Source organism: Macaca nemestrina, chromosome 1 (genome assembly GCF_043159975.1).
Source record: "Macaca nemestrina isolate mMacNem1 chromosome 1, mMacNem.hap1, whole genome shotgun sequence".
In the NCBI taxonomy this organism is placed as follows: Eukaryota; Metazoa; Chordata; class Mammalia; order Primates; family Cercopithecidae; genus Macaca; species Macaca nemestrina.
Window position 1 is genome coordinate 207,616,969 of NC_092125.1, and position 20,722 is coordinate 207,637,690.

The 20,722-nt window shown below is 45.9% G+C and overlaps 1 protein-coding gene across 4 annotated transcripts in view; it reads right to left on the reverse strand.

The window, feature by feature from the left end:
• Positions 1-1,067: 1,067 nt before the first annotated feature.
• Positions 1,068-20,722, reverse strand: part of LOC105494509 (dehydrodolichyl diphosphate synthase subunit) — a 43,488-nt gene continuing 23,833 nt past the window's right edge. For 2 of the 4 annotated variants that reach the window (XM_071097978.1, XM_071097977.1), the window contains exons 7-9: positions 14,770-14,884; positions 12,524-12,631; positions 1,068-3,445 (exon numbers count right to left, since the gene is read on the reverse strand). In XM_071097978.1, the coding sequence (XP_070954079.1) occupies positions 3,209-3,445; positions 12,524-12,631; positions 14,770-14,884 (460 nt within the window). In that variant the 3' untranslated portion in view covers positions 1,068-3,208. Of the gene's footprint in view, positions 3,449-12,523; positions 12,632-14,769; positions 14,885-20,722 lie in introns of all 4 variants that reach the window. The other 2 variants (XM_071097968.1, XM_071097967.1) reach the window with 1 other exon arrangement.

The following is a 20,722-nucleotide window of genomic DNA, read 5'->3' on the forward strand; positions in this document are numbered from 1 at the left end:
GGGTGTGGGGGGGGGTAGTGCGCGCGAGACGGCGGCGCGCCGAGGGGGTGGGGGCGCAGTCGGGGAGGCGCGCGTCTAAGGCAGTAAATGAGGAGGGGTGCGCGAGTCGGCAGGCTCGGGGTTCCGGCTCCCGCCAAGAGCTGTCTTTTGCAAACTAGCAAGTTCCTTCCACCTTATGCAACCCAGCAACCCACTTCTCCAAGCCATGCGACACTCAGGGCTCATCTCAGCGGCTTTCCTTCCTGCTCCCGCTGGGGGCCCCAGAAGAGGGGTTTGCGAGGCCTGGCTGCACTGCCCTGCTCCACTGGAGGCAGAAGGAAGCGCGCGGCTGGAGGCACAGGCTGCAGTTCCCAGGGCCCAGGCTGACGCCGAAGTGGGAAAAAGGCGGGGAAGCCAGCTTGGCGCAGCCGGACGTGCATCCTTCCGAGCTGCCACTTCGGGAAAGCCTTTCGTGCACCTCACCTGAAAGACGGTCCCACTCGAGGTGGGCTAGGGGTTTCAGGGGGAGACTTTCCATGCAGAGGTGCCTTTTGGGTGCCGTGGGGCAGGTAGGAGCTGTCCTTTCAGCACCCGTTGCGCAGCCGCCTCCCCAAATACTATCGAAGCCCCCACCCCCAACGCCTGTCGGGTGGCTCCCTTAAGGTCCCTATATTCCCAAACCTCCAGACCCTGTCACAGTATGGTGGAGAGCTGCCGCCGAGGTCTACCAGCACTCCCCTCCCCCTACAACTCTACCCCCCTCGGAGACATCTAGCCCAGCTGCCCCCACCCGACGCGGCCACCAAGCCTGGGCACTGCAGCCGCAGCTGGCGAAATCCCTCCTTCCACACTGTCAAGCTGGCTGCCTTTCACTTGCGCGAGGAAAAGGAGGGTGGAGGAAAGCGCCTGGGAATTAGGAAACAAGTAGAGGAACAGGTGGTGTCATGGCAAAAGGGCTCTTCCCGTGCCTCCTAGTCCAAAGCCAGGGTCTTGGAGCTAGCCAAGTGCACCTGAGGGAGGGTAGGCAATTGCAGCAGCAAAACAAGGTGTTCTTCCGTTGCAGTTAGCAAACAAGTTTTACATCTAAGAATCTTTAAAAATTCTATTTGAAACCCAGAACACAATACGATATATGTCCTCAAATGGGGGCTTCGCTTACAGGTGGAAGGACACTAAATTGGTCCCATCTGATTTCTTGAGGCAACGGTTGAACCTGGCTTGTACAAATCATACATGTCCAAAGCAACCAGGAGTTCAACTGTTTTGCAGCCCTTGCTGCTGGGCGACGACGACGACCTCTCTGCCTCTTCTTTCCACCCCTACACCGCCTACTGGGGCGGCTTCTCCCTACTCCACCCTGTGTACCTTTCCCAGAATAGAGAACCTCAGGCCAAAGAGCGATGCCAGCCCCATTAATCACCTCTACTGTACCCCAATCATATTACGGAAAGTCAGACCCAGGAGACAGGATTCAACAGCCACACTCATAGGGCAGATTCCATTTGCTGCCTCCAGCCCCTCATTCCCGCCTTAATTGTAGGGCTCTGCACTACAGCCGCATAATTCATGCCTTCCTAATTATGGCTGTCAACAGCCCCATTGTAAAGCTGGAAAATGTACAGCACCTGCTCTCCAGGAACCCTGTGCCAGGGATTGGTAGAGGGGAGTGCCAGGTGTGGATGGGGGCTTGCCAAAGGGTGCATTGATTGGCTTCTCAATCGCCTTGTCTGGCATTTATGCTTGATTCTGGGAGCAAGGACAATAGCCAAGAGGTCTCTTGCCGCCAGGTATTCGGGGACAGAAAGGGGAAGAGAGGGTTGGGGTATAGGAAAGTTAGGAGTTTCCTGTGTGCTCTTGCTACTGCTTGCAAGATCTCACCTCTCCCCTAGAGGGAGCTGCTAGGGAAACACAGCTTGCAGAAAGTAAAATGGGAAGTCTGGCACAGTGGCTCATGCCTGTAATTCCAGCACTTTGGGAGGGTGAGGCCAGCGGATCACCTGAGGTCATGAGTTTGAGACCAGCCCGGATAGGGTGAGGCTCTGTCTCAAAAAGTAAAAGTAAAATGGACTTTACTAAAGAGAGTAGCATTTGGTTGGTGTTACTGGCTGGTACTTGCCGGTGTGGGGCACCTGAAATGGAGTTGCTCAGGCAGACAGCTCTTCAAAGGCACTAATCCTCTCAGCAGCTCTGCAGCAAGTCCCGGCAGAGGGAGGTAAGGAAAAGGACACAGCTTTGACCCTCACAAGCAGAGGACCTAGAACAAGCTTTGCCATGCCAAGAATAAATCGGGAGCCAGATCAAAAAGCTGAGAGAAACCTCGAAGAGTGGAGTGGGAATCAGAGTTTGAGATGGTGAGGGCAGGGAGCAGAGTCAGTTGAGAGAAGTGTTTGGTTCTGCTCAGTCCTGTTGTCTTACAGGGGAGAAGGCCTGTGCTGGATTCGATTCACCAGGGCCTACAGGCCCTTCTCTTACCCTATACCATGGAAGGGGCCAGTCTCACTTGGGAGTGGAGCCTGGCCCCATGCCCTGCAAGAGGAGGAGAAAAGCTTGTGTGGGCTGAGTCGACAATAGGTAATTGGATTGTAATCGCCCGCCTGGCTTCCGCACACCATTGGGGGTGCTGAGTCTTTCAGTGAGCAATCAGTACTGCGTGGTGGGAGAGGGGTAGAGATTCAATAGCAAATCCCAGGTGGAGAGCCAAGGGGGAGGAGCAGCAGATGGGCAAATTTTCTGTCTCTCCCGCCCCTTTTTTTCCTTACCCAAATAACTGGCTGCCTATTAGTTATTTACTAGCAGATCCAAGGTAGAGCCAAATCTTTTGTGGAAGCTGGGTGGAAGGCTAAAATGGATGGGTAAAGAGCTAGGGTTTTGGGGAGAACTCTTCCCTGAAATTCTGTGTTGAAGGATGTGCTGGTGGAAAAACAAAGTGCATCTAAGAGACAGGCAGCTGATAAGTTGGGGCCCTTTGTCTCCAAACCCTATTGGTGACCAGACCTGGGTTTAGTGTACTCGTGGGAGACTTTCACCCTCAATCCTCCCCAGGAGCCTGTCCCAGGCATCCCAAAGGTATCTATGGCCAGCAGACCTGGCCTGGGGGGGGGCGCTCCCCAGCCAAGCAAAGGGAACACAATTCATTATCAGGAAAGGAGATGCCTTTCACCAAGAAAAGGAAGGGGAGTGGGGCCCTGGAGGCAGAGGGCAGGGCAAAGTGGCAGGTGACCAGCCCCACTCAGGCTGATGCAGTGCCCAGACGGGCCAGCCAGTCAGCTCGCTTGAGTTCCAAGGCCTGCAGGAAGCCTTGGACTCGCTCTTCCCGTCTGGCCGAGAGCTTGTGCAAGCGTGTCCTTCGGAGCTGGGCGTCCCCACTGGCTTGGAGCCCCTCTCGCAGCAGCTGCTCTGTCACTGTAGCCTGGTCCCTCTCCAGCTGCTGCCTCTTCCGCTCCTCTGCATACATGTCTCGGGCCTTCTGCTAGAGAAAAGTGGGGATTGGGGTGGGGAGATCATTTTTAGGAGTGGGTGAAACTGGGATGGAGGAGGTAGGGGTGGGGCACAGGGTGGGCCAAGTGAAGTGGAACAGTGGAAAGTAGGTACCAGATTTGAAAAGGCTTGGGAGTAGGTATGCAGTGGGTGGTGCTCATGTTGTACAGGCAGGGCAGTGGTAGTTCTGGGTCCATCTTGGTTTGTTTTGTGTGGAAGCATCTGTACCTCTTTAAGTTTTTCTCATGCACTTGGAAGGGAACCAAGCAAATGTGGGTCTGACTTCTGATTTCCCCATCAACTGGCTTTGTGGCTTTGGGCAAATCCTGTCCTAACCTCATTTCTTCATCTGTAAAGTGGGGGTTGTGCCTACCTTGAAGAGTGGTTTTAAGGATTAGAGATAATATATGCAAAATCCTCTCTAGGATATTAGCAGGCTGTTAGACAGAAACAGCATTTTTACAAGTTGTTATTGCCTATTCTCTGCTGCAAGAAAGGTCCTATTCTTGTTGGGGACATGTCCATTGGGTCACTTTCTTTGATCTCCCCAGGTTTTCCTCTGAGGGCACCATCCTCCCAACTCCCTAGGCTATTTTTCAGAGCTCCACACTTGCCTTCTGTATGAAGACCAGCCTGATCCTTCCAGCAAATGACCCTCCTATGAACATTCTGAGAAGTAGGTTCAACTCTCTTAAGCCACTTATTGCATTCTGCATAGTAGAATAAGTGTTAGTGTTCATAGTCTACTCTTTCTCTTAGAAAATAAGCCTTTGGAGGTTTGAGAGCCTCCAGGCCTCTTGGAACCAGCTCTGACACCAGGTGATGATCATAATCCCTGGCAGTAGTTATCATCCCAAGTACTAGAGGGCAGAGACTGGGCTTCTTCCTCTCTAGCACTTGGGGTGCCCTGTACATGTGAAACACTCAACTGACTGACCACGTGATCCCAGGAGAGCAGTGAGGATGCTCCTGATACAAGAGAGTGGAAAATCCCTTTGGAGCAGAACCAAGGCTTTCCTGTGCCTCACTGATCTTCTCTGTTCCTGCCAGTCTAACTGACCTGCAAAGCCTTTGCACCAGAGCTCCTCCTGCCAAATATATTCCATGTGTGAGAAACTCTATTTTCCTATGGTATCCTATACCCTGATGACCCTTCCCACATTCTACCTTGTATTATGGTAAACTTGTATACATGTTTTTGTCCTAATCAGCCTGTAAGCACCTTGACTGCTCTGTCTTCACAAAGAATATCTTACATGTGCACAACCACTTCATCTGTTGCCTCACTTGACCCTCACAATGGAGCTGTGAGGGAGGTACTTTCTGCTGGAGACAGACATGGAGCAGGGAACTGATTTGCTGTCTCTCAGCAATAAAGGTTTACTGCATGGATAAGGATGACAAATGAGAATTCTGGACTATCCCCCCTGGCTCCTGAATAATTCCAGGCATTCAAGGGTACTTCTCTTCTGCTATTATAATGAATTACATGTGGAGCTATGAAGACTTCGGGCTTGAACAGCTGCCGCTAGAGCTCTCCATCTTGCTGGAAGGGCTTCTTGCAGGCCTTGGTCAGGAGGCTCCCTGGGTGCTACATACAGGATATTTTTGAGGATATGGAGATGTGCAGGACACAATCCCAGCAATCCAGGTGCTTACAGGCTGATTATACAGCCATGCACACAGAGTGCCATAATACAAAATAGGATGTGGTAAGGTTCATGCAAGTTCAGAGGAGAAAGCAAGTGTGGCTGATGAACATCACGGAGCAGTGACCTTCATGGACAGAATTTGAGCTGGCCCTTTAACCAATGAGGAGGATTCAAACAGAGGTGAGGTGTATGGGGGGCAGGGAGAATATTCCAGCAGTGGGAGTAATGAGCAAAGATGCATGGAACTGAAGAGTCTGTTCAGGCCAGAGTAAGTCCACCTGGAGCAGTGGGGTTTGAGAATTTCCTGTCTAAGGCCTCCCTTACCTCTCTAAGGCTATTTCTTATTCTGTAAAACTGGGATAAGAGTACCCACCTCACTGGGTTGTCTGAGGAAAAATGAGATAATGAATTTCCAGCCTACTGCTTGGTTATTAACTGTTAGCTGTTCTATCACCACCATTTGTGCACTGGGTTAAGTAGTCTAAGTTCTGGCAGAACAGAAAGGATGGGGCGCACTCAGCAACAGAGGGAGGAAATACGGAGCTAGCTAAAGCCACTTCATGAGGTGCAAGCAAGGATGGGGGGCACTCAACAACAGAGGGAGGAAATACAGAGCCAGCTAAAGCCACTTCATGAGGCGCAAGCTTCTTCCAGATGGCGTCAGAGTGTGTGCCAGCAATGGGGGCTGTAGCCCAGGGGGCTGTAGCTAATTCCTGTCTGAGAGGAATCAGCAGTTCATTGTTCAGATAGCAGAGTTGGGAGGGTGCCTACTCGTCATTTGACAGAAAATGACAGCAAGGCTGAGATGGCTGAAGTTCCCTTGGCTTCTCCACTAAGGTAATTTCTTTAGAGTACAGTGTGAAGTCTATCTTGTGCCTGTGTATAAGCTTTACTTTCTAGGGGTGGAAAAGCTGGTGACCTGTATCTGGATACCTGTCTATCCAGCTTCCACAAGGTCTGGATCTACCCTTTCAATCTCAGAGATGTTTCCGGTTCTTCTCAAGTACTTACCCTTGGGAAATCCAAGCTAACAGAAGTCCTAGAGGTCAACTTTTCTCTCCCTGACCATTTGTCTACTCTCTCTGTATAATGACCAATCGGGGTAAGTGAGGGCATTAATTCTTTCCTTAGAGACTTTTTGTACAGACTTTATCCAATCTTGGTGCAAGGGCTCCAAGAAGCTCACTTTGAGAAATATGATTCTAACCTGTGAATCTAAATCCTCCTGGGCATTATCCCTCTGTGCTCTTATTCTCTCCTTGGTAGAATCAGAGAACAAGACGTAATAGTTCCTCCAGTACTTAAATCTAAAAGTCCTCCACCACTCTGCGGGCACCTGGAGAGAGGCTGGAGGTCCTTGGCTTCAAAACATTAGCCAGTGAAAAGTCCTTCCCCAAGCTGCAACCAGCTAGCCCAGGTTAGCAGCATGAGGAATGCATTTCTGAGGGCTGCCCTCAGGCAGAGAAGGACACCTCCTACCAGAAACATGATATTCTGAAGCACCCTCAGAGTCTCCTTGCCTGGGGAGTTGTACTGGGGACAGGATGCGCAGGGTGCTTTTTCAGAGATAGGAGTCTGAGGAAAGGCCCAGAGACACACATGTGGGGAACAATATTGGCCACTATTCTTGAAAAATGAACTCTGTTCCAGGCACTGCACTCAGCACTTGATATGTGTTAGCTTACTGAATCCCTATCACAAACCTCCAAGGTATGTATTACTGTAAACACCACTTCTCTCATTTTACAGGTGAGGAAAATGATGCACTGAGGGGGTTAAGTAACTGTACAGTCACATAGCTATGTAGGCAGTGCCAATATTCAAAGTCATGAACGTCTGAGACATTAACTCAAGCTTTTAGGCCAAGGCAGGAGGCTCGCTTGAGCCCAAGTGCTGGGCAACATGGCGAGACCCCATTTCCACATACATGCATATATACATACATACATACATACATAACTCAAGCTTTTATCCTAAGACAGTGACAACCTGAAGAGCACAAGAACTATAATGTTCAGTCCAGCCTGTTTAAATTATGACAAATGTACTACAGGAAGCTTCGTGGGAACATGTGTCTTTTCCCTTTCTAATATCGTCCTTGGAGATGAGGTGAACAAACACTTTTTACTCATCTCCATCAATGACCTCTCAAGGACCTACCATCCATGCAACTTGTGATTGAGGATCAGCTGCTCTGCACTCCACACACCCCCTCCCTGGCCTGATTCCCTATTTGTCCCTGCCTCCTTGCTGACAAGTCCTACTGCATCATAGTCAAGATTTCCCTTTGCCAGCCTTTAAGACTGGTTAGGTGGCCGGGTGTGGTGGCTCACACCTGTAATCCCAGCACTTTGGGAGGCTGAGGCGGGCAGATCACCTGAGGTCAGGAGTTTGAGACCAGACTGGCCAACATGGCAAAACCCCGTCTCTACTAAAAATATAAAAATTAGCCGGGAGTGGTGGCATGTGCCTGTAATCCCAGCTACTGGGGAGGCTGAGGCAGGAGAATTGCTTGAACCTGGGAGGTGGAGGTTGCAGTGAGCTGAGATCATGCCACTGCACTCCAGCCCCATTTCAAAAAAGAAAAAGAAAAAAGAAAGAAAGAAAAAAAAAAAAGACTGGCTAGGTGACCACCTGGAGACTGTCATGGTCCATTCAGATACCAAGGTCTGGCTCCCAACAACTTGTAGCCAAGTCCCTGCTTCCCTTAGGATCCACCAGCTGCCTTCCTCCTATTAAGCTACTCCAGGTCCAGAGCCTAGCCCCTTGCCCTGGCTTCCTGCAGAGAATAGGGACACATTGGGCAGGGCCTAGAGACAGAGCAGCTCAGATTTTGACAATGGGAATTTGGGTGATAGGGCAAGAGCACAGACATACAGGTAGGAAACTGGAGGGCATGGAACAAGTAACTGGGAAGAGTCCAGTTTGGTCACACTACAGAGTCTGTAAAAGGGAGACATGAGAAAAGCCTGGAAAGACCTTTCTGGTCTGAAAACAAACTGGTGAGGATGCCATTAGTCTGGATTCTCCCCTTAGTATGTCTGCCAAGGTGATAACAATCTCTAGAAACAGAGCTTTGAAGCCTCTGGGGTAGAGAAAGCCAGCCAGGACCTCCAAGGGCTCCTGCTGGAGAAGGCTTCAAGATAATCAATATCTCTATTATAACTGGTTTCCTTGTTCTAAAAACAGAGGCAATAATCATAGTATCTGCCTTAAAGCAGTTCATAGAATTTACTGAAAGGATGCCTGACATGTGGTAAGAGCTCAATAAAAGTTTGCAAATATAGGACAGGCGCAGTGGCTCATGCCTGTAATCCTAGTACTTTTGGAGGCCAAGGCAGGTGGATCACCTGAGGTCAGGATTTTGAGACCAGCCTGGCCAACATGGTGAAACCCTGTTTCTACTAAGTCTGAGTGTGGCAGCATGTGCCTGTAGTCCCAGCTACATAGGAGGCAGAGGTTGCAGTGAGCCAAGATTGTGCCACTGTGCTCCAGCAACAAAGCGAGATTCCGTCTCAAAAAAAAAAAAAAAAAAATAAGGTTTGCAAATATGATCCATAGGTAAAAATGGAACACTTAATAGTTGACCTCAAACACCTCCCACCCCATCCCAGGAAACAGCAGAACAATTGCTATGGCCACAACCTATGTGTCTTGGTTCCTAAAAATATTATTATTTGTACTTATTTGTTTTAGCCTACAAGAAACAAGAGTTTCAGGCTTGGTGCGGTGGTTCACGCCTGTAATCCCAGCACTTTGGGAGGTCGAGGCTGGCAGATCATCTGAGGTCGGGGGTTTGAGACCAGCCTGACCAACATGGAGAAACCCCATCTCTACTAAAAATATAAAACTAGCCAGGTGTGGTGGCGCATGCCTGTAATGCCAGCCACTCGGGAGGCTGAGGCAGGAGAATCGCTTGAACCCGGGAGGCGGAGGTTGCAGTGAGCCGAGATCGCGCCATTGCATTCCAGCCTGGGCAACAAGAGCGAAACTCCGTTTCTAAAATAAAGAAAGAAACAAGAGTTTCATAATTACATTATCAACATTGCCACTAACAATAAACCTCTTAAGTAATGTTTAAGTTTGTGTTGCAGTTTGTATTATCCTGAGAAGAAATTCCACTAAAGATGAATAGCAGAGAACTGTGTTTAGGTAAGCTGAATTAATTCCTTTCTCTGGAGAGTTATGTTATCACCTTGATATAGTTAGTTTCACTTGTTTCTATTTCAACGTTTGTTTTTATCCCATCTTCACTCCTCCCCGTCCTTACTGCCACCACCCTACCTCGAGGCACATCCTCTCTCACCTGGACTACTGCAGGAGTTCTGTCTCTTGGCTTTAACTCCAGCCCCTTGAAAATTCTGAATGATTTTTACAAAATGCAACTCAGATCCTGTCATCCCCTGATTAAAGTCCTTCAGCTTTGTTACCATGACCTACAAGGCTCTGTATTAGCCAAGGTCTGACTCTACTCTCATTTCATGCCCTTCTCCCTTGGCACACTGACCTCCTTTTTGTTCTTCTAAGACCCGAACTTTAACCTCAGTCTCTTTGCATTCTCTTCATTACTTTCTAGCACATCTCTCTGTATTCTTCACTGCCTTATTACAATTGGAACTTATATATTTGTTTACTTGTTTATTTCTGTCTCCTCAAGAATACAAGTTCCACAAAGGTAGAGATCTTGTCCGTCTGGCTAACTATTGACTCTCCTGTGCCTAACACAGTGCCTGATTCATACTACTCAATAAATACTTACGGAATAAATGAAACTTGAGTCAACTCCTCTGACAACCATGTGCAAAGTATCTGAGAAATGTGAAATTACTATAAAAGACATCTGAGCAGCCCAAGTAGAGATAAAAACACAAAAACTCATGTACCAAGCTCCTCTGGGCTTCATGCAGAGCCAATTCACTCTCATTTTATATACATAATTCCAACAAGCTTGACTAACTGGTTTCCTTGTCTATAGCCGATTTAAAACAGTAAATACTATGGAAGAGGAGAGATACTGTCAAAATTAACTGTTGACAGCAGTAGGAAATTAAAGAGGGAGGACACAGAAAAATATACATGAAATCTCAAACCCAGGTATTCTGGGACCATCTAACTTAGAGCAAACAGCCTTACCCCTCAAGGATATTGTTGTACAGTGAAGTATTTAAAGATAATTATTATTATCATAATAATCAGAATATGACAGCCAGGCATGGTGGCTCATGTCTATAATCCTAGCACTTGGGGAGGCCGAAGCAGGAGGATCACTTGAGCTTAAGTGTTCAAGACCAGCCTGGGCAACATAGTGAGAACTTATCTCTACAAAAAATACAAAAATTAGCCAGGCATGATGGTGTGTGCCCACAGTCCTAGCTACTCAGCAGGCTGCAGTAAGCAAAAGTTGCACAACTGCACTCCAGCCTGGGCAACAGAGTGAGACCCTGTTTGTAAAAAAAAATAAAAAATAGAATGTGATTATCCTAATCATCATCATTATTAGCAAGTGCCTGGTATGTAGATGTCAATGAATTATGTACAAGATACATTTTAGAAATTTTTCCATCAAAAAAGGAGAAAGTTTTAGTTTTTAGAGGGATCTTTGGTCATATGGAAATATCTGATATTCATTCCCCACTGGCAGTAGATAATTGTGCTTTTGCTGTTTTTCTTTTCACTAATTCTAAACTTCTTTCAATTTCCTCATATTCTGAGACTAAGTAATTAAATACATGATCAAGTCTTTGTGATTTGATTGACTTATACCAGGAGTTATGGACTTGGGATTCAGGGGCAGATTTCAGCAGTTATGTGAACCCCTTTAAAGTATTCTATGTGTGGCCAGGCATGGCGGCTCCTGCCTGTAATCCCATCACTTTGGGAAGCCAAGGTGGGCGGAGCACCTGAGGTAAGGAGTTTGAGACCAGCCTGACTAACATGGAGAAACCCCATCTCTACTAAAAATACATCTCTACTAAAAATACGGGAGTGGTGGCACATGCCTGTAATCCCAGCTACTCGGGAGGCTGAGGCAGGAGAATCACTTGAACCTGGGAGGTGGAGGTTGTGTTGAGCCAAGATCGCACCACTGCACTCTAGCCTTGGCCACAAGAGTGAAACTCCATCTCAAAAAAAAAAAAAAAAAAAAAGAAAAAGTATTCTATGTGTTTCCATGATAAGTTTACAATTCTATACAAAATTCCACATTTGAGTGATCTGCAATTTTTCTAAGGAGATGGTCTGTGGCTTTCATTAGACTCTCCAAAGGGACCCCAATCCTAAGGAGATTAAGAATCCCTGACTCACATCATTATTTCCTTCCGGCATTATCTCTCCAGACTCAAGAAGCAGCACCAGCTTTGATTTTAAAATTCAGGTTCCTTAGGATGGACGCGGTGGCTCACGCCTGTAATCCCAGCACTTTGGGAGGCCGAGGTGGGCGGATCACCTTGAAGTCAGGAGTTTGAGACCAGCCTGGCCAACATGGTGAAACACTGTCTCTACTGAAAATACAAAAATTAGCCAGGCATGGTAGCGCGTGCCTGTAATCCCAGCTAGTTGGGAGGCTGAGACAGAAGAATCGTTTGAACCTGGGAGGGGGAGGTTGCAGTGAGCCCAGATCACGCCACTATACTCCAGCCTGGGCAACAAGAGCAAAACTCCATCTCAAAATAAATAAATAAGATAAAATAAAATTCAGATTCCTTGGGACAGTTACTTAAGTCTCTCTGTCCCTCTGGTTCCATATATGAAAAATGAGGACACCAAACTTGCTGGGTTGTTAGGTTAAATAAGAAAACTTACACCTAAGTGCCCTTGTAGATCCTCAATATGTTAGCTACCACTACCATTATTATAAAGAGACCTAAGCATATACAGGTGACTCTACCTGCTAATAAAACCTGTTTCAAGATTTGGTGATGAAAACTGAAAGTCAAACTTCAAGTCTTGACACAACATAGTTTTACACAATGGAAAGACAATGCTATTTAGTTCTTAATCCCTACTGCTACAATCTTTTATTAGGGTAATACTTTAAAGGAATAATGGCCAATTTCTCTGAGAAGCCTTTTCCTCCTGAGTCTTTAAAAGATAAAAGACCTGTAGCTTAAATCCTATTCCAACCTCTTACTGATTATGTGTCCTTAACTAAATCATTTCTATTTGCTTACTTACATAAGGGATAGGGCTAATAAGACTTCTCTCATTGGGTTCTTGGGAACATTAAATGAGACGCAGCATGTAAAATGTTCGCAGTGCCTGACAAGTAGTAGATACTAAGTAGGTGGTAGCTACTATCATCATTATCATCATCTTATTAGGAAGTGCCTGGTATATAGTAAGGTGGTTGTCAATCAGTGCGAACTAATCTTTTCTTCCATCCCATCCCATCTGGCCAGCCCTGAACTCTTTCTTACCTGAAGCACGCTATGGTTCATCTGGAACTGCAGGATGGCCTCGAAGAGGTTCCAAAATGTATACTCTGGCCACAGAACAGGTTGGAACACCAGGCAGGAGTGAGAGGTCTGGGAAAGGAAGGGAGGAGAGTATGATTTAGTAACATATTGCTGGGCTGCACCCCTGGTCATTCCTCCAAGGAAAAAGCAGGCTAAGCAGGACCGAGAAGCCCTGAGATGAGAATGGTACAGGCATCCTGAGCTGTAGCTGCAGCTGCTGCTGGCCCTGATTCACTCACTAGTAGGGGGAGGAGCCATTTGAGGCAGCCAGATCACCTGCCTGTGGCAAAGCAGAACTAAAACGAGACTAGATCAACATTTCCACCAGGATTTTTCTAAGAGCCAATTTTAGGACTATGAAATAACATCTGGATTATGTTATTGGCTCTTGGCCCTTAGAGGGCATCTGGAAGACATACTGTCTGATAAAGGTCAGCAAGGAACAAATGGTAGCTGCCACTGTTATTTTTAAGTAGCAGCAGCAGGGCACAGTGGTTGAGAGCATAGGCTCTGGAGCTAGACTGCCTGGCTTTGAATTTTGGCTCCAACCATTTACCATTTATTCGAGCAGGGGTAATTTCACCTGGGCCTGAGATTCCTCAAATGTAAAACTGGATAATAGAAATACCTAATTTTTGGGTACTGTTTAGATTAAATGAGATAACATATGTATAGCAAAGAGCCAGGTGTACTTTAATAATAATCACTGATGAAGAATCCCTTTTGGAACACTCTTGACAGCCACTGCCTGATATCTCTAGTGGTGAGGAGTTCAGTACATCATGGGGGATTACTAGTTGTCAGATAGCCTGTTTGGCTTTTTATGCTAAACCAATGTCACCTTCCCTACAACTTCTACCAAGGTCCCAGGTATTTTTTCTGGAAAAGGTTTGTTTCTTCTTCAAAGTGACATTCTTTCAAATGTTTCAAGGCTAGATTAGAGCTGCCTGTTATCAGTTCCCAAAGTTGTAATGACTTGTTCAGAGTTTGTCTTTGCTAGCAAACTATAAGTTTCAAGACAGTAGGGATCATTTCTGACTCGGTCACTGCTATATTTCCAGCATATAGAAGGAACTCAACATTTTTTTCCAAGGGAATACATTTGTCACTTACTTCCCTTTTCCAGACCACTATCCTTTCCTCATTTTTTATAAGACATGAGATTCCTTGCTTTCCAGTTTGGCCTCTTCCAGTAAGTCCTCAAGTTTTTCAATGTAACTAATCTGTACACTGAGTAACTGACTCTGTAGTCTCTTAAAATTCAGCCCATCTGTAAACTTCCCAAACGTGATCTGAGCAGCACAGTGGGCCACAGAACCAATAGGTGCACATTGTACTTTTTTTTTCAGACGGAGTCTCACTCTGTTGCCCAGGCTGGAGTGCAGTGGCACGATCTCGCCTCACTGCAACCTCCGCCTCCTGGATTCAAGTGATTCTCCCACCTCAGCCACCTAAGTAGCTGGGACTACAGGCACCTGCCACCATGCTGGGCTAATTTTTGTATTTTTAGTAGAGACAGCGGTGTTCACCATGTTGGCTGGACTGGTGTCAAACTCCTGACCTCAAGTGATCCGCCTGCCTCAGCCTCCCAAAGTGCTGGGATTACAGGCGTGAGCCACCACGCCCCGCGTTAGCTCGTTTTTAAGATTGTGGTCCATTAAAATTTCTGGAGCTTTATCATGTGAGCTGTTTCCAAATAGAGTCTCTCCCTCCAACCTATCCTAGAACAAGGACTTCCCCTAGTTATGTGCTATCCAGGGACCAAGTTAACAGGGGATGGAAACTTGAGTGTTTGCATATTGTTTATATCCCTCATGGACCATGTTTGCATAGGTATGGCCCTTTATCCTGAAGAGGAGGGACTAGCAACTGCAAGGCAAGCTTCTAACCCAGAGGGGCTAGGGTCCCTGGCAGGTTACCAAGGCAAGAGCTTAATCTCAGGGATGCAAGACAGAAGTCCCATTCCTTGAATAGGGGCACAATGAAGTTTTCACTACAGTTGGATTTGCAAAGCCAGCGACAGATGAGGAATGGACATCAAATATTATCAGACACAGCCTAGAGATGCTTCTCCAGATTTTAGCTTTCCCCTGAAGTACTCTGGCCCCAGCCTGTCTGGGAGTGGGGATGGACCACTCTAATCCATTCTGTGGATACAGTTGGTTTTCCCCATGACACAAACATAATAGTACTTGGAAATGACCAACCTGCCATAGCAAGAAGTCACTCAGCCGCACTTCTCCAGAAGTCCGTATCAAGATGTCAGGGTGAGGAGAGCGGTTGGTATAGAGGCACTTATCAAGCAGAGACTCAGAGATATCACTAAGGTGAGCAAGAGGAGACACAGAGAGGCACACATCCTGTAGTAGTCTCTTTCTGTAGTATTCTCATGGTGAACTTCCATATATAGGCTTCCCAGTTTATACAATACCATCAAATACACTAGCCAATACTACGTGATACACAGAAGGCCCTCAACAAATGTTTGCTAAATTAATGAATGAATTTAAATCTTCACAACTACATAAGGTATTTCATTTCTTTTTTAAGAAAACACAATGTAAAATTCTTTCTTTTCTCTCTCTTTTTTAATTTTCTGCCTTTTTCCACCTGTTCTGATACATAAGGTATTTCTTTTTTTTTTTTTGAGACAGAGTCTCACAGTGTTCCCCAGACTGAAGTGCAGTCGCACGATCTTGGCTCACTGCAAGCACCGCCTCCTGGGTTCACGCCATTCTCCTGCCTCAGCCTCCCGAGTAGCTGGGACTATAGGCACCCAGCTAATTTTTTTTTTTTTTTTTGTATTTTTAGTAGAGACAAGGTTTCACCGTGTTAGCCAAGATGGTCTCAATCTCCTGACCTAGTGATCTGCCTGCCTCGGCCTCCAAAAGTGCTGGGATTACAGGCGTGAGCCACCACGCTCAGCAGATACATAAGGTATTTCTATCCTCATTTTATAGATAAGGAAACTGAGGCTCAAAGATGAATAATTTGCTGAAAGTCATTTAGCCTCAGGCCCAAAACCAGATGCACCCACAAGAATATCTGTTGTCTTTTGCTTAAAACATCTTGTTTTTTAAGATACATATATCCTGTGACCCAGTATTTGATGAAATACTATGCAACTGCATTCTAAAAATAAAGATAATCGAAATGCACTGATTTGGAAAGATGTCCAAAATCTAATGTTAAATGTAAAAGGCAAGTTTCAGAAAATATATAGTATAAAACACACAGGCCGGGCGCGGTGGCTCAAGCCTGTAATCCCAGCACTTTGGGAGGCCGAGACGGGAGGATCACGAGGTCAGGAGATTGAGACCATCCTGGCCGACACGGTGAAACCCCGTCTCTACTAAAAAATACAGAAAACTAGCCGGGCGAGGTGGCGGGCGCCTGTAGTCCCAGCTACTCGGGAGGCTGAGGCAGGAGAATGGCGTGAACCCAGGAGGCGGAGCTTGCAGTGAGCTGAGATCCGGCCACTGCACTCCAGCCTGGGCAGCAGAGCGAGACTCCGTCTCAGAAAAAAAAAAACAAAAAAAAAACCACACATACACACACATTCAAACATTCACACATGCATATAAGTACACATAAACAAAGAACAAAGTCTAAAAAGACACATCATACTATTAACAGTGGATTGGATAAGGAAGAAAAGACTCTCTTTTTACTTTATGCACTTCTGTTATTGTTTGAATTTGTGTAAATACCTTTTTTGGCCAGGCGTGGTGACTTATGCCTGTAATCCCGGTACTTTGGGAGGCTGAGGCAGGCAGATCACCTGTAATCAGGAGTTCAAGACCAGCCTGGACAACAAGGTGAAACCCCATCTCTACCAAAAGTACAAAAATTAGCCAGGTGTGGTGGCGTATGCCTGTAGTCCCAGCTACTTGGGAGGCTGAAGCAGGAGAATCACTGGAACCCGGGAGGTGGAGGTTGCAGTAAGCCCAGATTATGCCACTGAACTCCAGTCTGAGTGACAGAGCAAGGCTCTGTCTCAAAACACAAAAACACAAAACATTTTTTTTTCCAGACAGGGTCTCCCTCTGTTGCCCAGACTGGAGTGCAGTGGTGTGATCTCAGCTCACTGCTACCTCCACCTTCCATGCTCAAGCAATCCTCCCACCTCAGCTTCCCAGGTAGCTGGGACCACAGGTGTGCAACACCATGCTCAGCTAATTTATTTTTAAAACCTTAGTTAAGTCATATGGACCCCGAAACATTGCAAAAATTCCACATTACTCAGGATTTTAAATAAACAGCAATATGATCAGTTCTCCTGTGTTTGATAAGAGCTACTTTCCCAAGCACACAGATGGTCAGAAAGGAGACAGAATTGAAGAAAACTGGTGACTGAAAGCATTTATCTGAAGTAAAAGTATCCTGTCCACAGAAAGAGGGCATGGCTGGTGTCTGTTGGCTCCACGAATGCTGTTTACCTGTCCTACCAACTACCCAGAAGCAGAATTCAGAATGTCCAGGTAGTTAAGAGTTGCATCTTGGAAAGGGTCCAGAAGACAAAATTTCTTGGTGGGAACATGCTTCTGGATGCATGGTCAGGAAAGCAGAAAGATCTGGGCTGAGTGTTCAAAACCAGACTCTACGCTTACTAGTTGTATGTCTTTAGGCAAGTTATTCATCTTTTTTTTTTTTTTGGAGATAGAGTCTTGCTCTGTCACCCAGGCTGGAGTGCAGTGGCACAATCTCGGCTCACTGCAACCTCCACCTCTTGGGTTCAAGTGATTCTCTTGCCTCAGCCTCCCAAGTGGCTGGGACTACAGGCAGCCACCACCATGCCCAGCTAATTTTTGTACTTTTAGTAAAGACAGGGTTTCACCATGTTGGCCAGGCTGGTCTTGAACTCCTGACCTCAAGTGATCTGCCTGCCTCGGCCTCCCAAAGTGCTGGGATTACAGGTGTGAGCCACTGCACCCGACCAAGTTACTCGGTCTCTCAGTCCTCTTAAGGCAAACCACAGAGACAGCTTTATTTTCCTTATCATCATCACAGAAGAAACAGTATTCACTTATAATTGAACAATAAGAAGGGCTCTGGTTCAGATTTCTCTGGTAATCTGATAGTCTTGTCTTGGCAGCATGGTCTTAATTCTCCAAGTTATGTAAGACCCTGTACAATCCATATAATTTCTCATTCTCTTATCTTTAAAATGGACCCATTTGCTCTTTCCCTAAGCGTCCGGAGGTAATCTGTGAAAATGGTTCGCTATTCACTTAACCCGGAGAAACCTATGATATCATGCAAATCAAGAGGTTCCAATCTTCGTGTTCACATTAAGAACACTTGTGAAACTGCAGGCCATCAAGGGTATGCATATACGAAAAGCCACGAAGTATGTGAAAGATGTCACTTTACAAAAACAGTGCGTACCAGTCCGACGTTACAATGGTGGAGTTGGCAGGTGTGCCCAGGCCAAGCAGTGGGGCTGCACACAAGGTCGGTGGCCCAAAAAGAGTGCTGAATTTTTGTTGCACATGCTTAAAAATGCAGAGTAATGCTGAACTTAAGGGTTTAGATGTAGATTCTCTGGTCACTGAGCATATCCAAGTGAACAAAGCACCTAAGATGCGCCGCTGGACCTACAGAGCTCATGGTTGGATTAACCCATACATGAGCTCTCCTTGCCACATTGAGATGATCCTTACTGAAAAGGAACAGATTGTTCCTAAACCAGAAGAGGTTGCCCAGAAGAAAAAGATATCCCAGAAGAAACTGAAGAAACAAAAATTATGGCAGGGGAGTAAATTCAGCATTAAAATAAATGTAATTAAAAGGAAAAAAAAAAGGGCCCATTTGTCCTATCCACCTTATAGGTTATCATGAGGGTCAAATCAAATGAAATAATAGATTTGAGCACACTTTGGGAACTATAAAGTGCTATACAAATAATAATAATAATAAATTATTTTCAGTCCCACCAACTTGCAGTGTGACTTCAGAGACTCAGTATCTCTGAGTTTACAATTTATCTGCAAAGAGTTTCTTCTACCTACTTTAGGCAGTGGGCAGAATTCTCATGGAAAAAGCTGAGATTGTGCCAGTGCATTCCCGCCTGGGTGATACAGCAGACTCTGACTCCAAAAAAAAAAAAAAAAAAAAAAGGGGGGGTAACTCTAAGGTGGATGGAAAGATGAAACTGACAAAATCAAAATGGAACATCTGTAGACTTTGGCCAACAAAAATCCATCACTAAATGGAATGGTGAGTTAAAGTTGTCTATGTGAAGACTTTTCAGAAATGATTTACATTAAATAACAGTAAAATATCCATTTTTATCTATGAGAATAGGTTTTTTTGTTTGTTTTGTTTTTTGAGACAGGATCTGGCTGTTAGCCAGGCTGGAGTGCAGTGATATGATCTTGGCTTACTGCAACCTCAGCTTCCTGGGCTCAAGTCATCCTTCCATCTCAGCCTCCCAAGTAGCTGTGACTACAGGTGCATACCACCACACCCAGCTAATTTTTGTACTTTTAGAGACGGGGGGTTCACCATTTTGCCCAGGCTGGTCTCGAAGTCATGAGCCAAGTGATCCAACCCGCCTCAGCCACCCAAAGTGCTGGATAACAGGTGTGAGCCACTGCACCTGATCAAAACAGTTTACATTTTAAAAATCTTGGCAAGAATAAGGTGAAATGAGCACTTTCAAACTCAGATCCTGAGGAAACAATAAAAAATGCAGACAAGTTCAGTCAAATATTTAATTGTGGCATTATTTGTAATAATGAAATATTAGAAACTGCCTATATGCCCAACAAATAGAAGACTGGTTAAATAAATTAATGCAAGATATATTTTACAGCCATTATAAATAATGGTATGAAGAATTATTAAAAACATGGGTCATGGAAAAGTACTCATAACACTGAATGAAAAAAGCATGAGTCAAAGTGTAAACTTTTTCATTATGTGACTTCATGTGTTGTAAATACTTATGTCAAAAGTGAATGTGTGTGTGTGTGTGTGTGTGTGTGTGTGTGTGTTTGAGACAGGGTTTCACTCTGTTGTTCAGGCTAGAGAGCAATGGTGCAACCACAGCTCATTGCAACCTCGACCTGCTGGGCTCAAGTAATCCTCCTCACTCGGCCTCCCAAGTAGCTACAGGTGTGTGCCAGCACACCCAGCTAACTGTTTTATTTTTGTAGAGACAGGGTCTTGCTGTGTTGCCAGGGCTGCTCTTAAACTCCAGGGCTCAAGCGATCTTCCTGCCTCAGCCTTCCAAAGTCCTGGGATTATAGGCATAAGCCACCATGCACATCTAATTTTTTCTTTTTTACTGCCTTATTGTTCATTTCAACTTTCCTATGAGGAAGTCAATATACCAGTGAATGAGAACACAGGCTCTGAAGCTAGGTTGAAATCTTGGCCCCAAGGTTTGCCAACTATGTGAACTTGCACAAGTTATCCATGTCTCAGTATTCTCACTTTAAAATGGGCATAAAAACAGTATATACCTTATAGGGTCTAAGGATAAACGTATGTGGAATACTTAATGCTTGGAACAGAGTAAATGCTCAGTAAGTGTTAGCAATTACTATTAACACTATTGTTTTATAAGAAAGAGGCCTACAGGGAGTCAAGTAGCCCATTCAAGGTAATGGTGGAATAGAATTTATTAACTATCCTTTGGTCTCAATCTAGTTCCTTCTTCTATAATTTCCAGACTTACAAAACAATCTATTAATTTAACTGCTGGCCGGGCATGGTGGCTCACACCTGTAATCCTAGCACTTTGGGAGGCTGAGGCGGGCACATCATGAGGTCAGGAGATCGAGACCATCCTGGCTAACACGGTGAAACCCCGTCTCTACTAAAAATACAAAAAAATTAGCCGGGCGCAGTGGTGGGCGCCTGTAGTCCCAGCTACTCAGGAGGCTGGGGTGGGAGAATTGCTTGAACCCGGGAGGCGGAGCTTGCAGTGAGCTGAGACTGCGCCACTGCACTCCAGCCTGGGAGATAGAGTGAGACTCCGTCTCAAAAAAAAAAAAAAAATTTAACTGCTAAAAATATACATATATACCTGGGTCAGGTGCAGTGGTTCAAACCTGTAATCCCAGCACTTTGGGAGGCCAAGGCAGGAGGATCACTTGAGCCCAGGAGTTTGAGACCAGCCTGGACAACATGGCAAGACCCTGTCTCTACAAA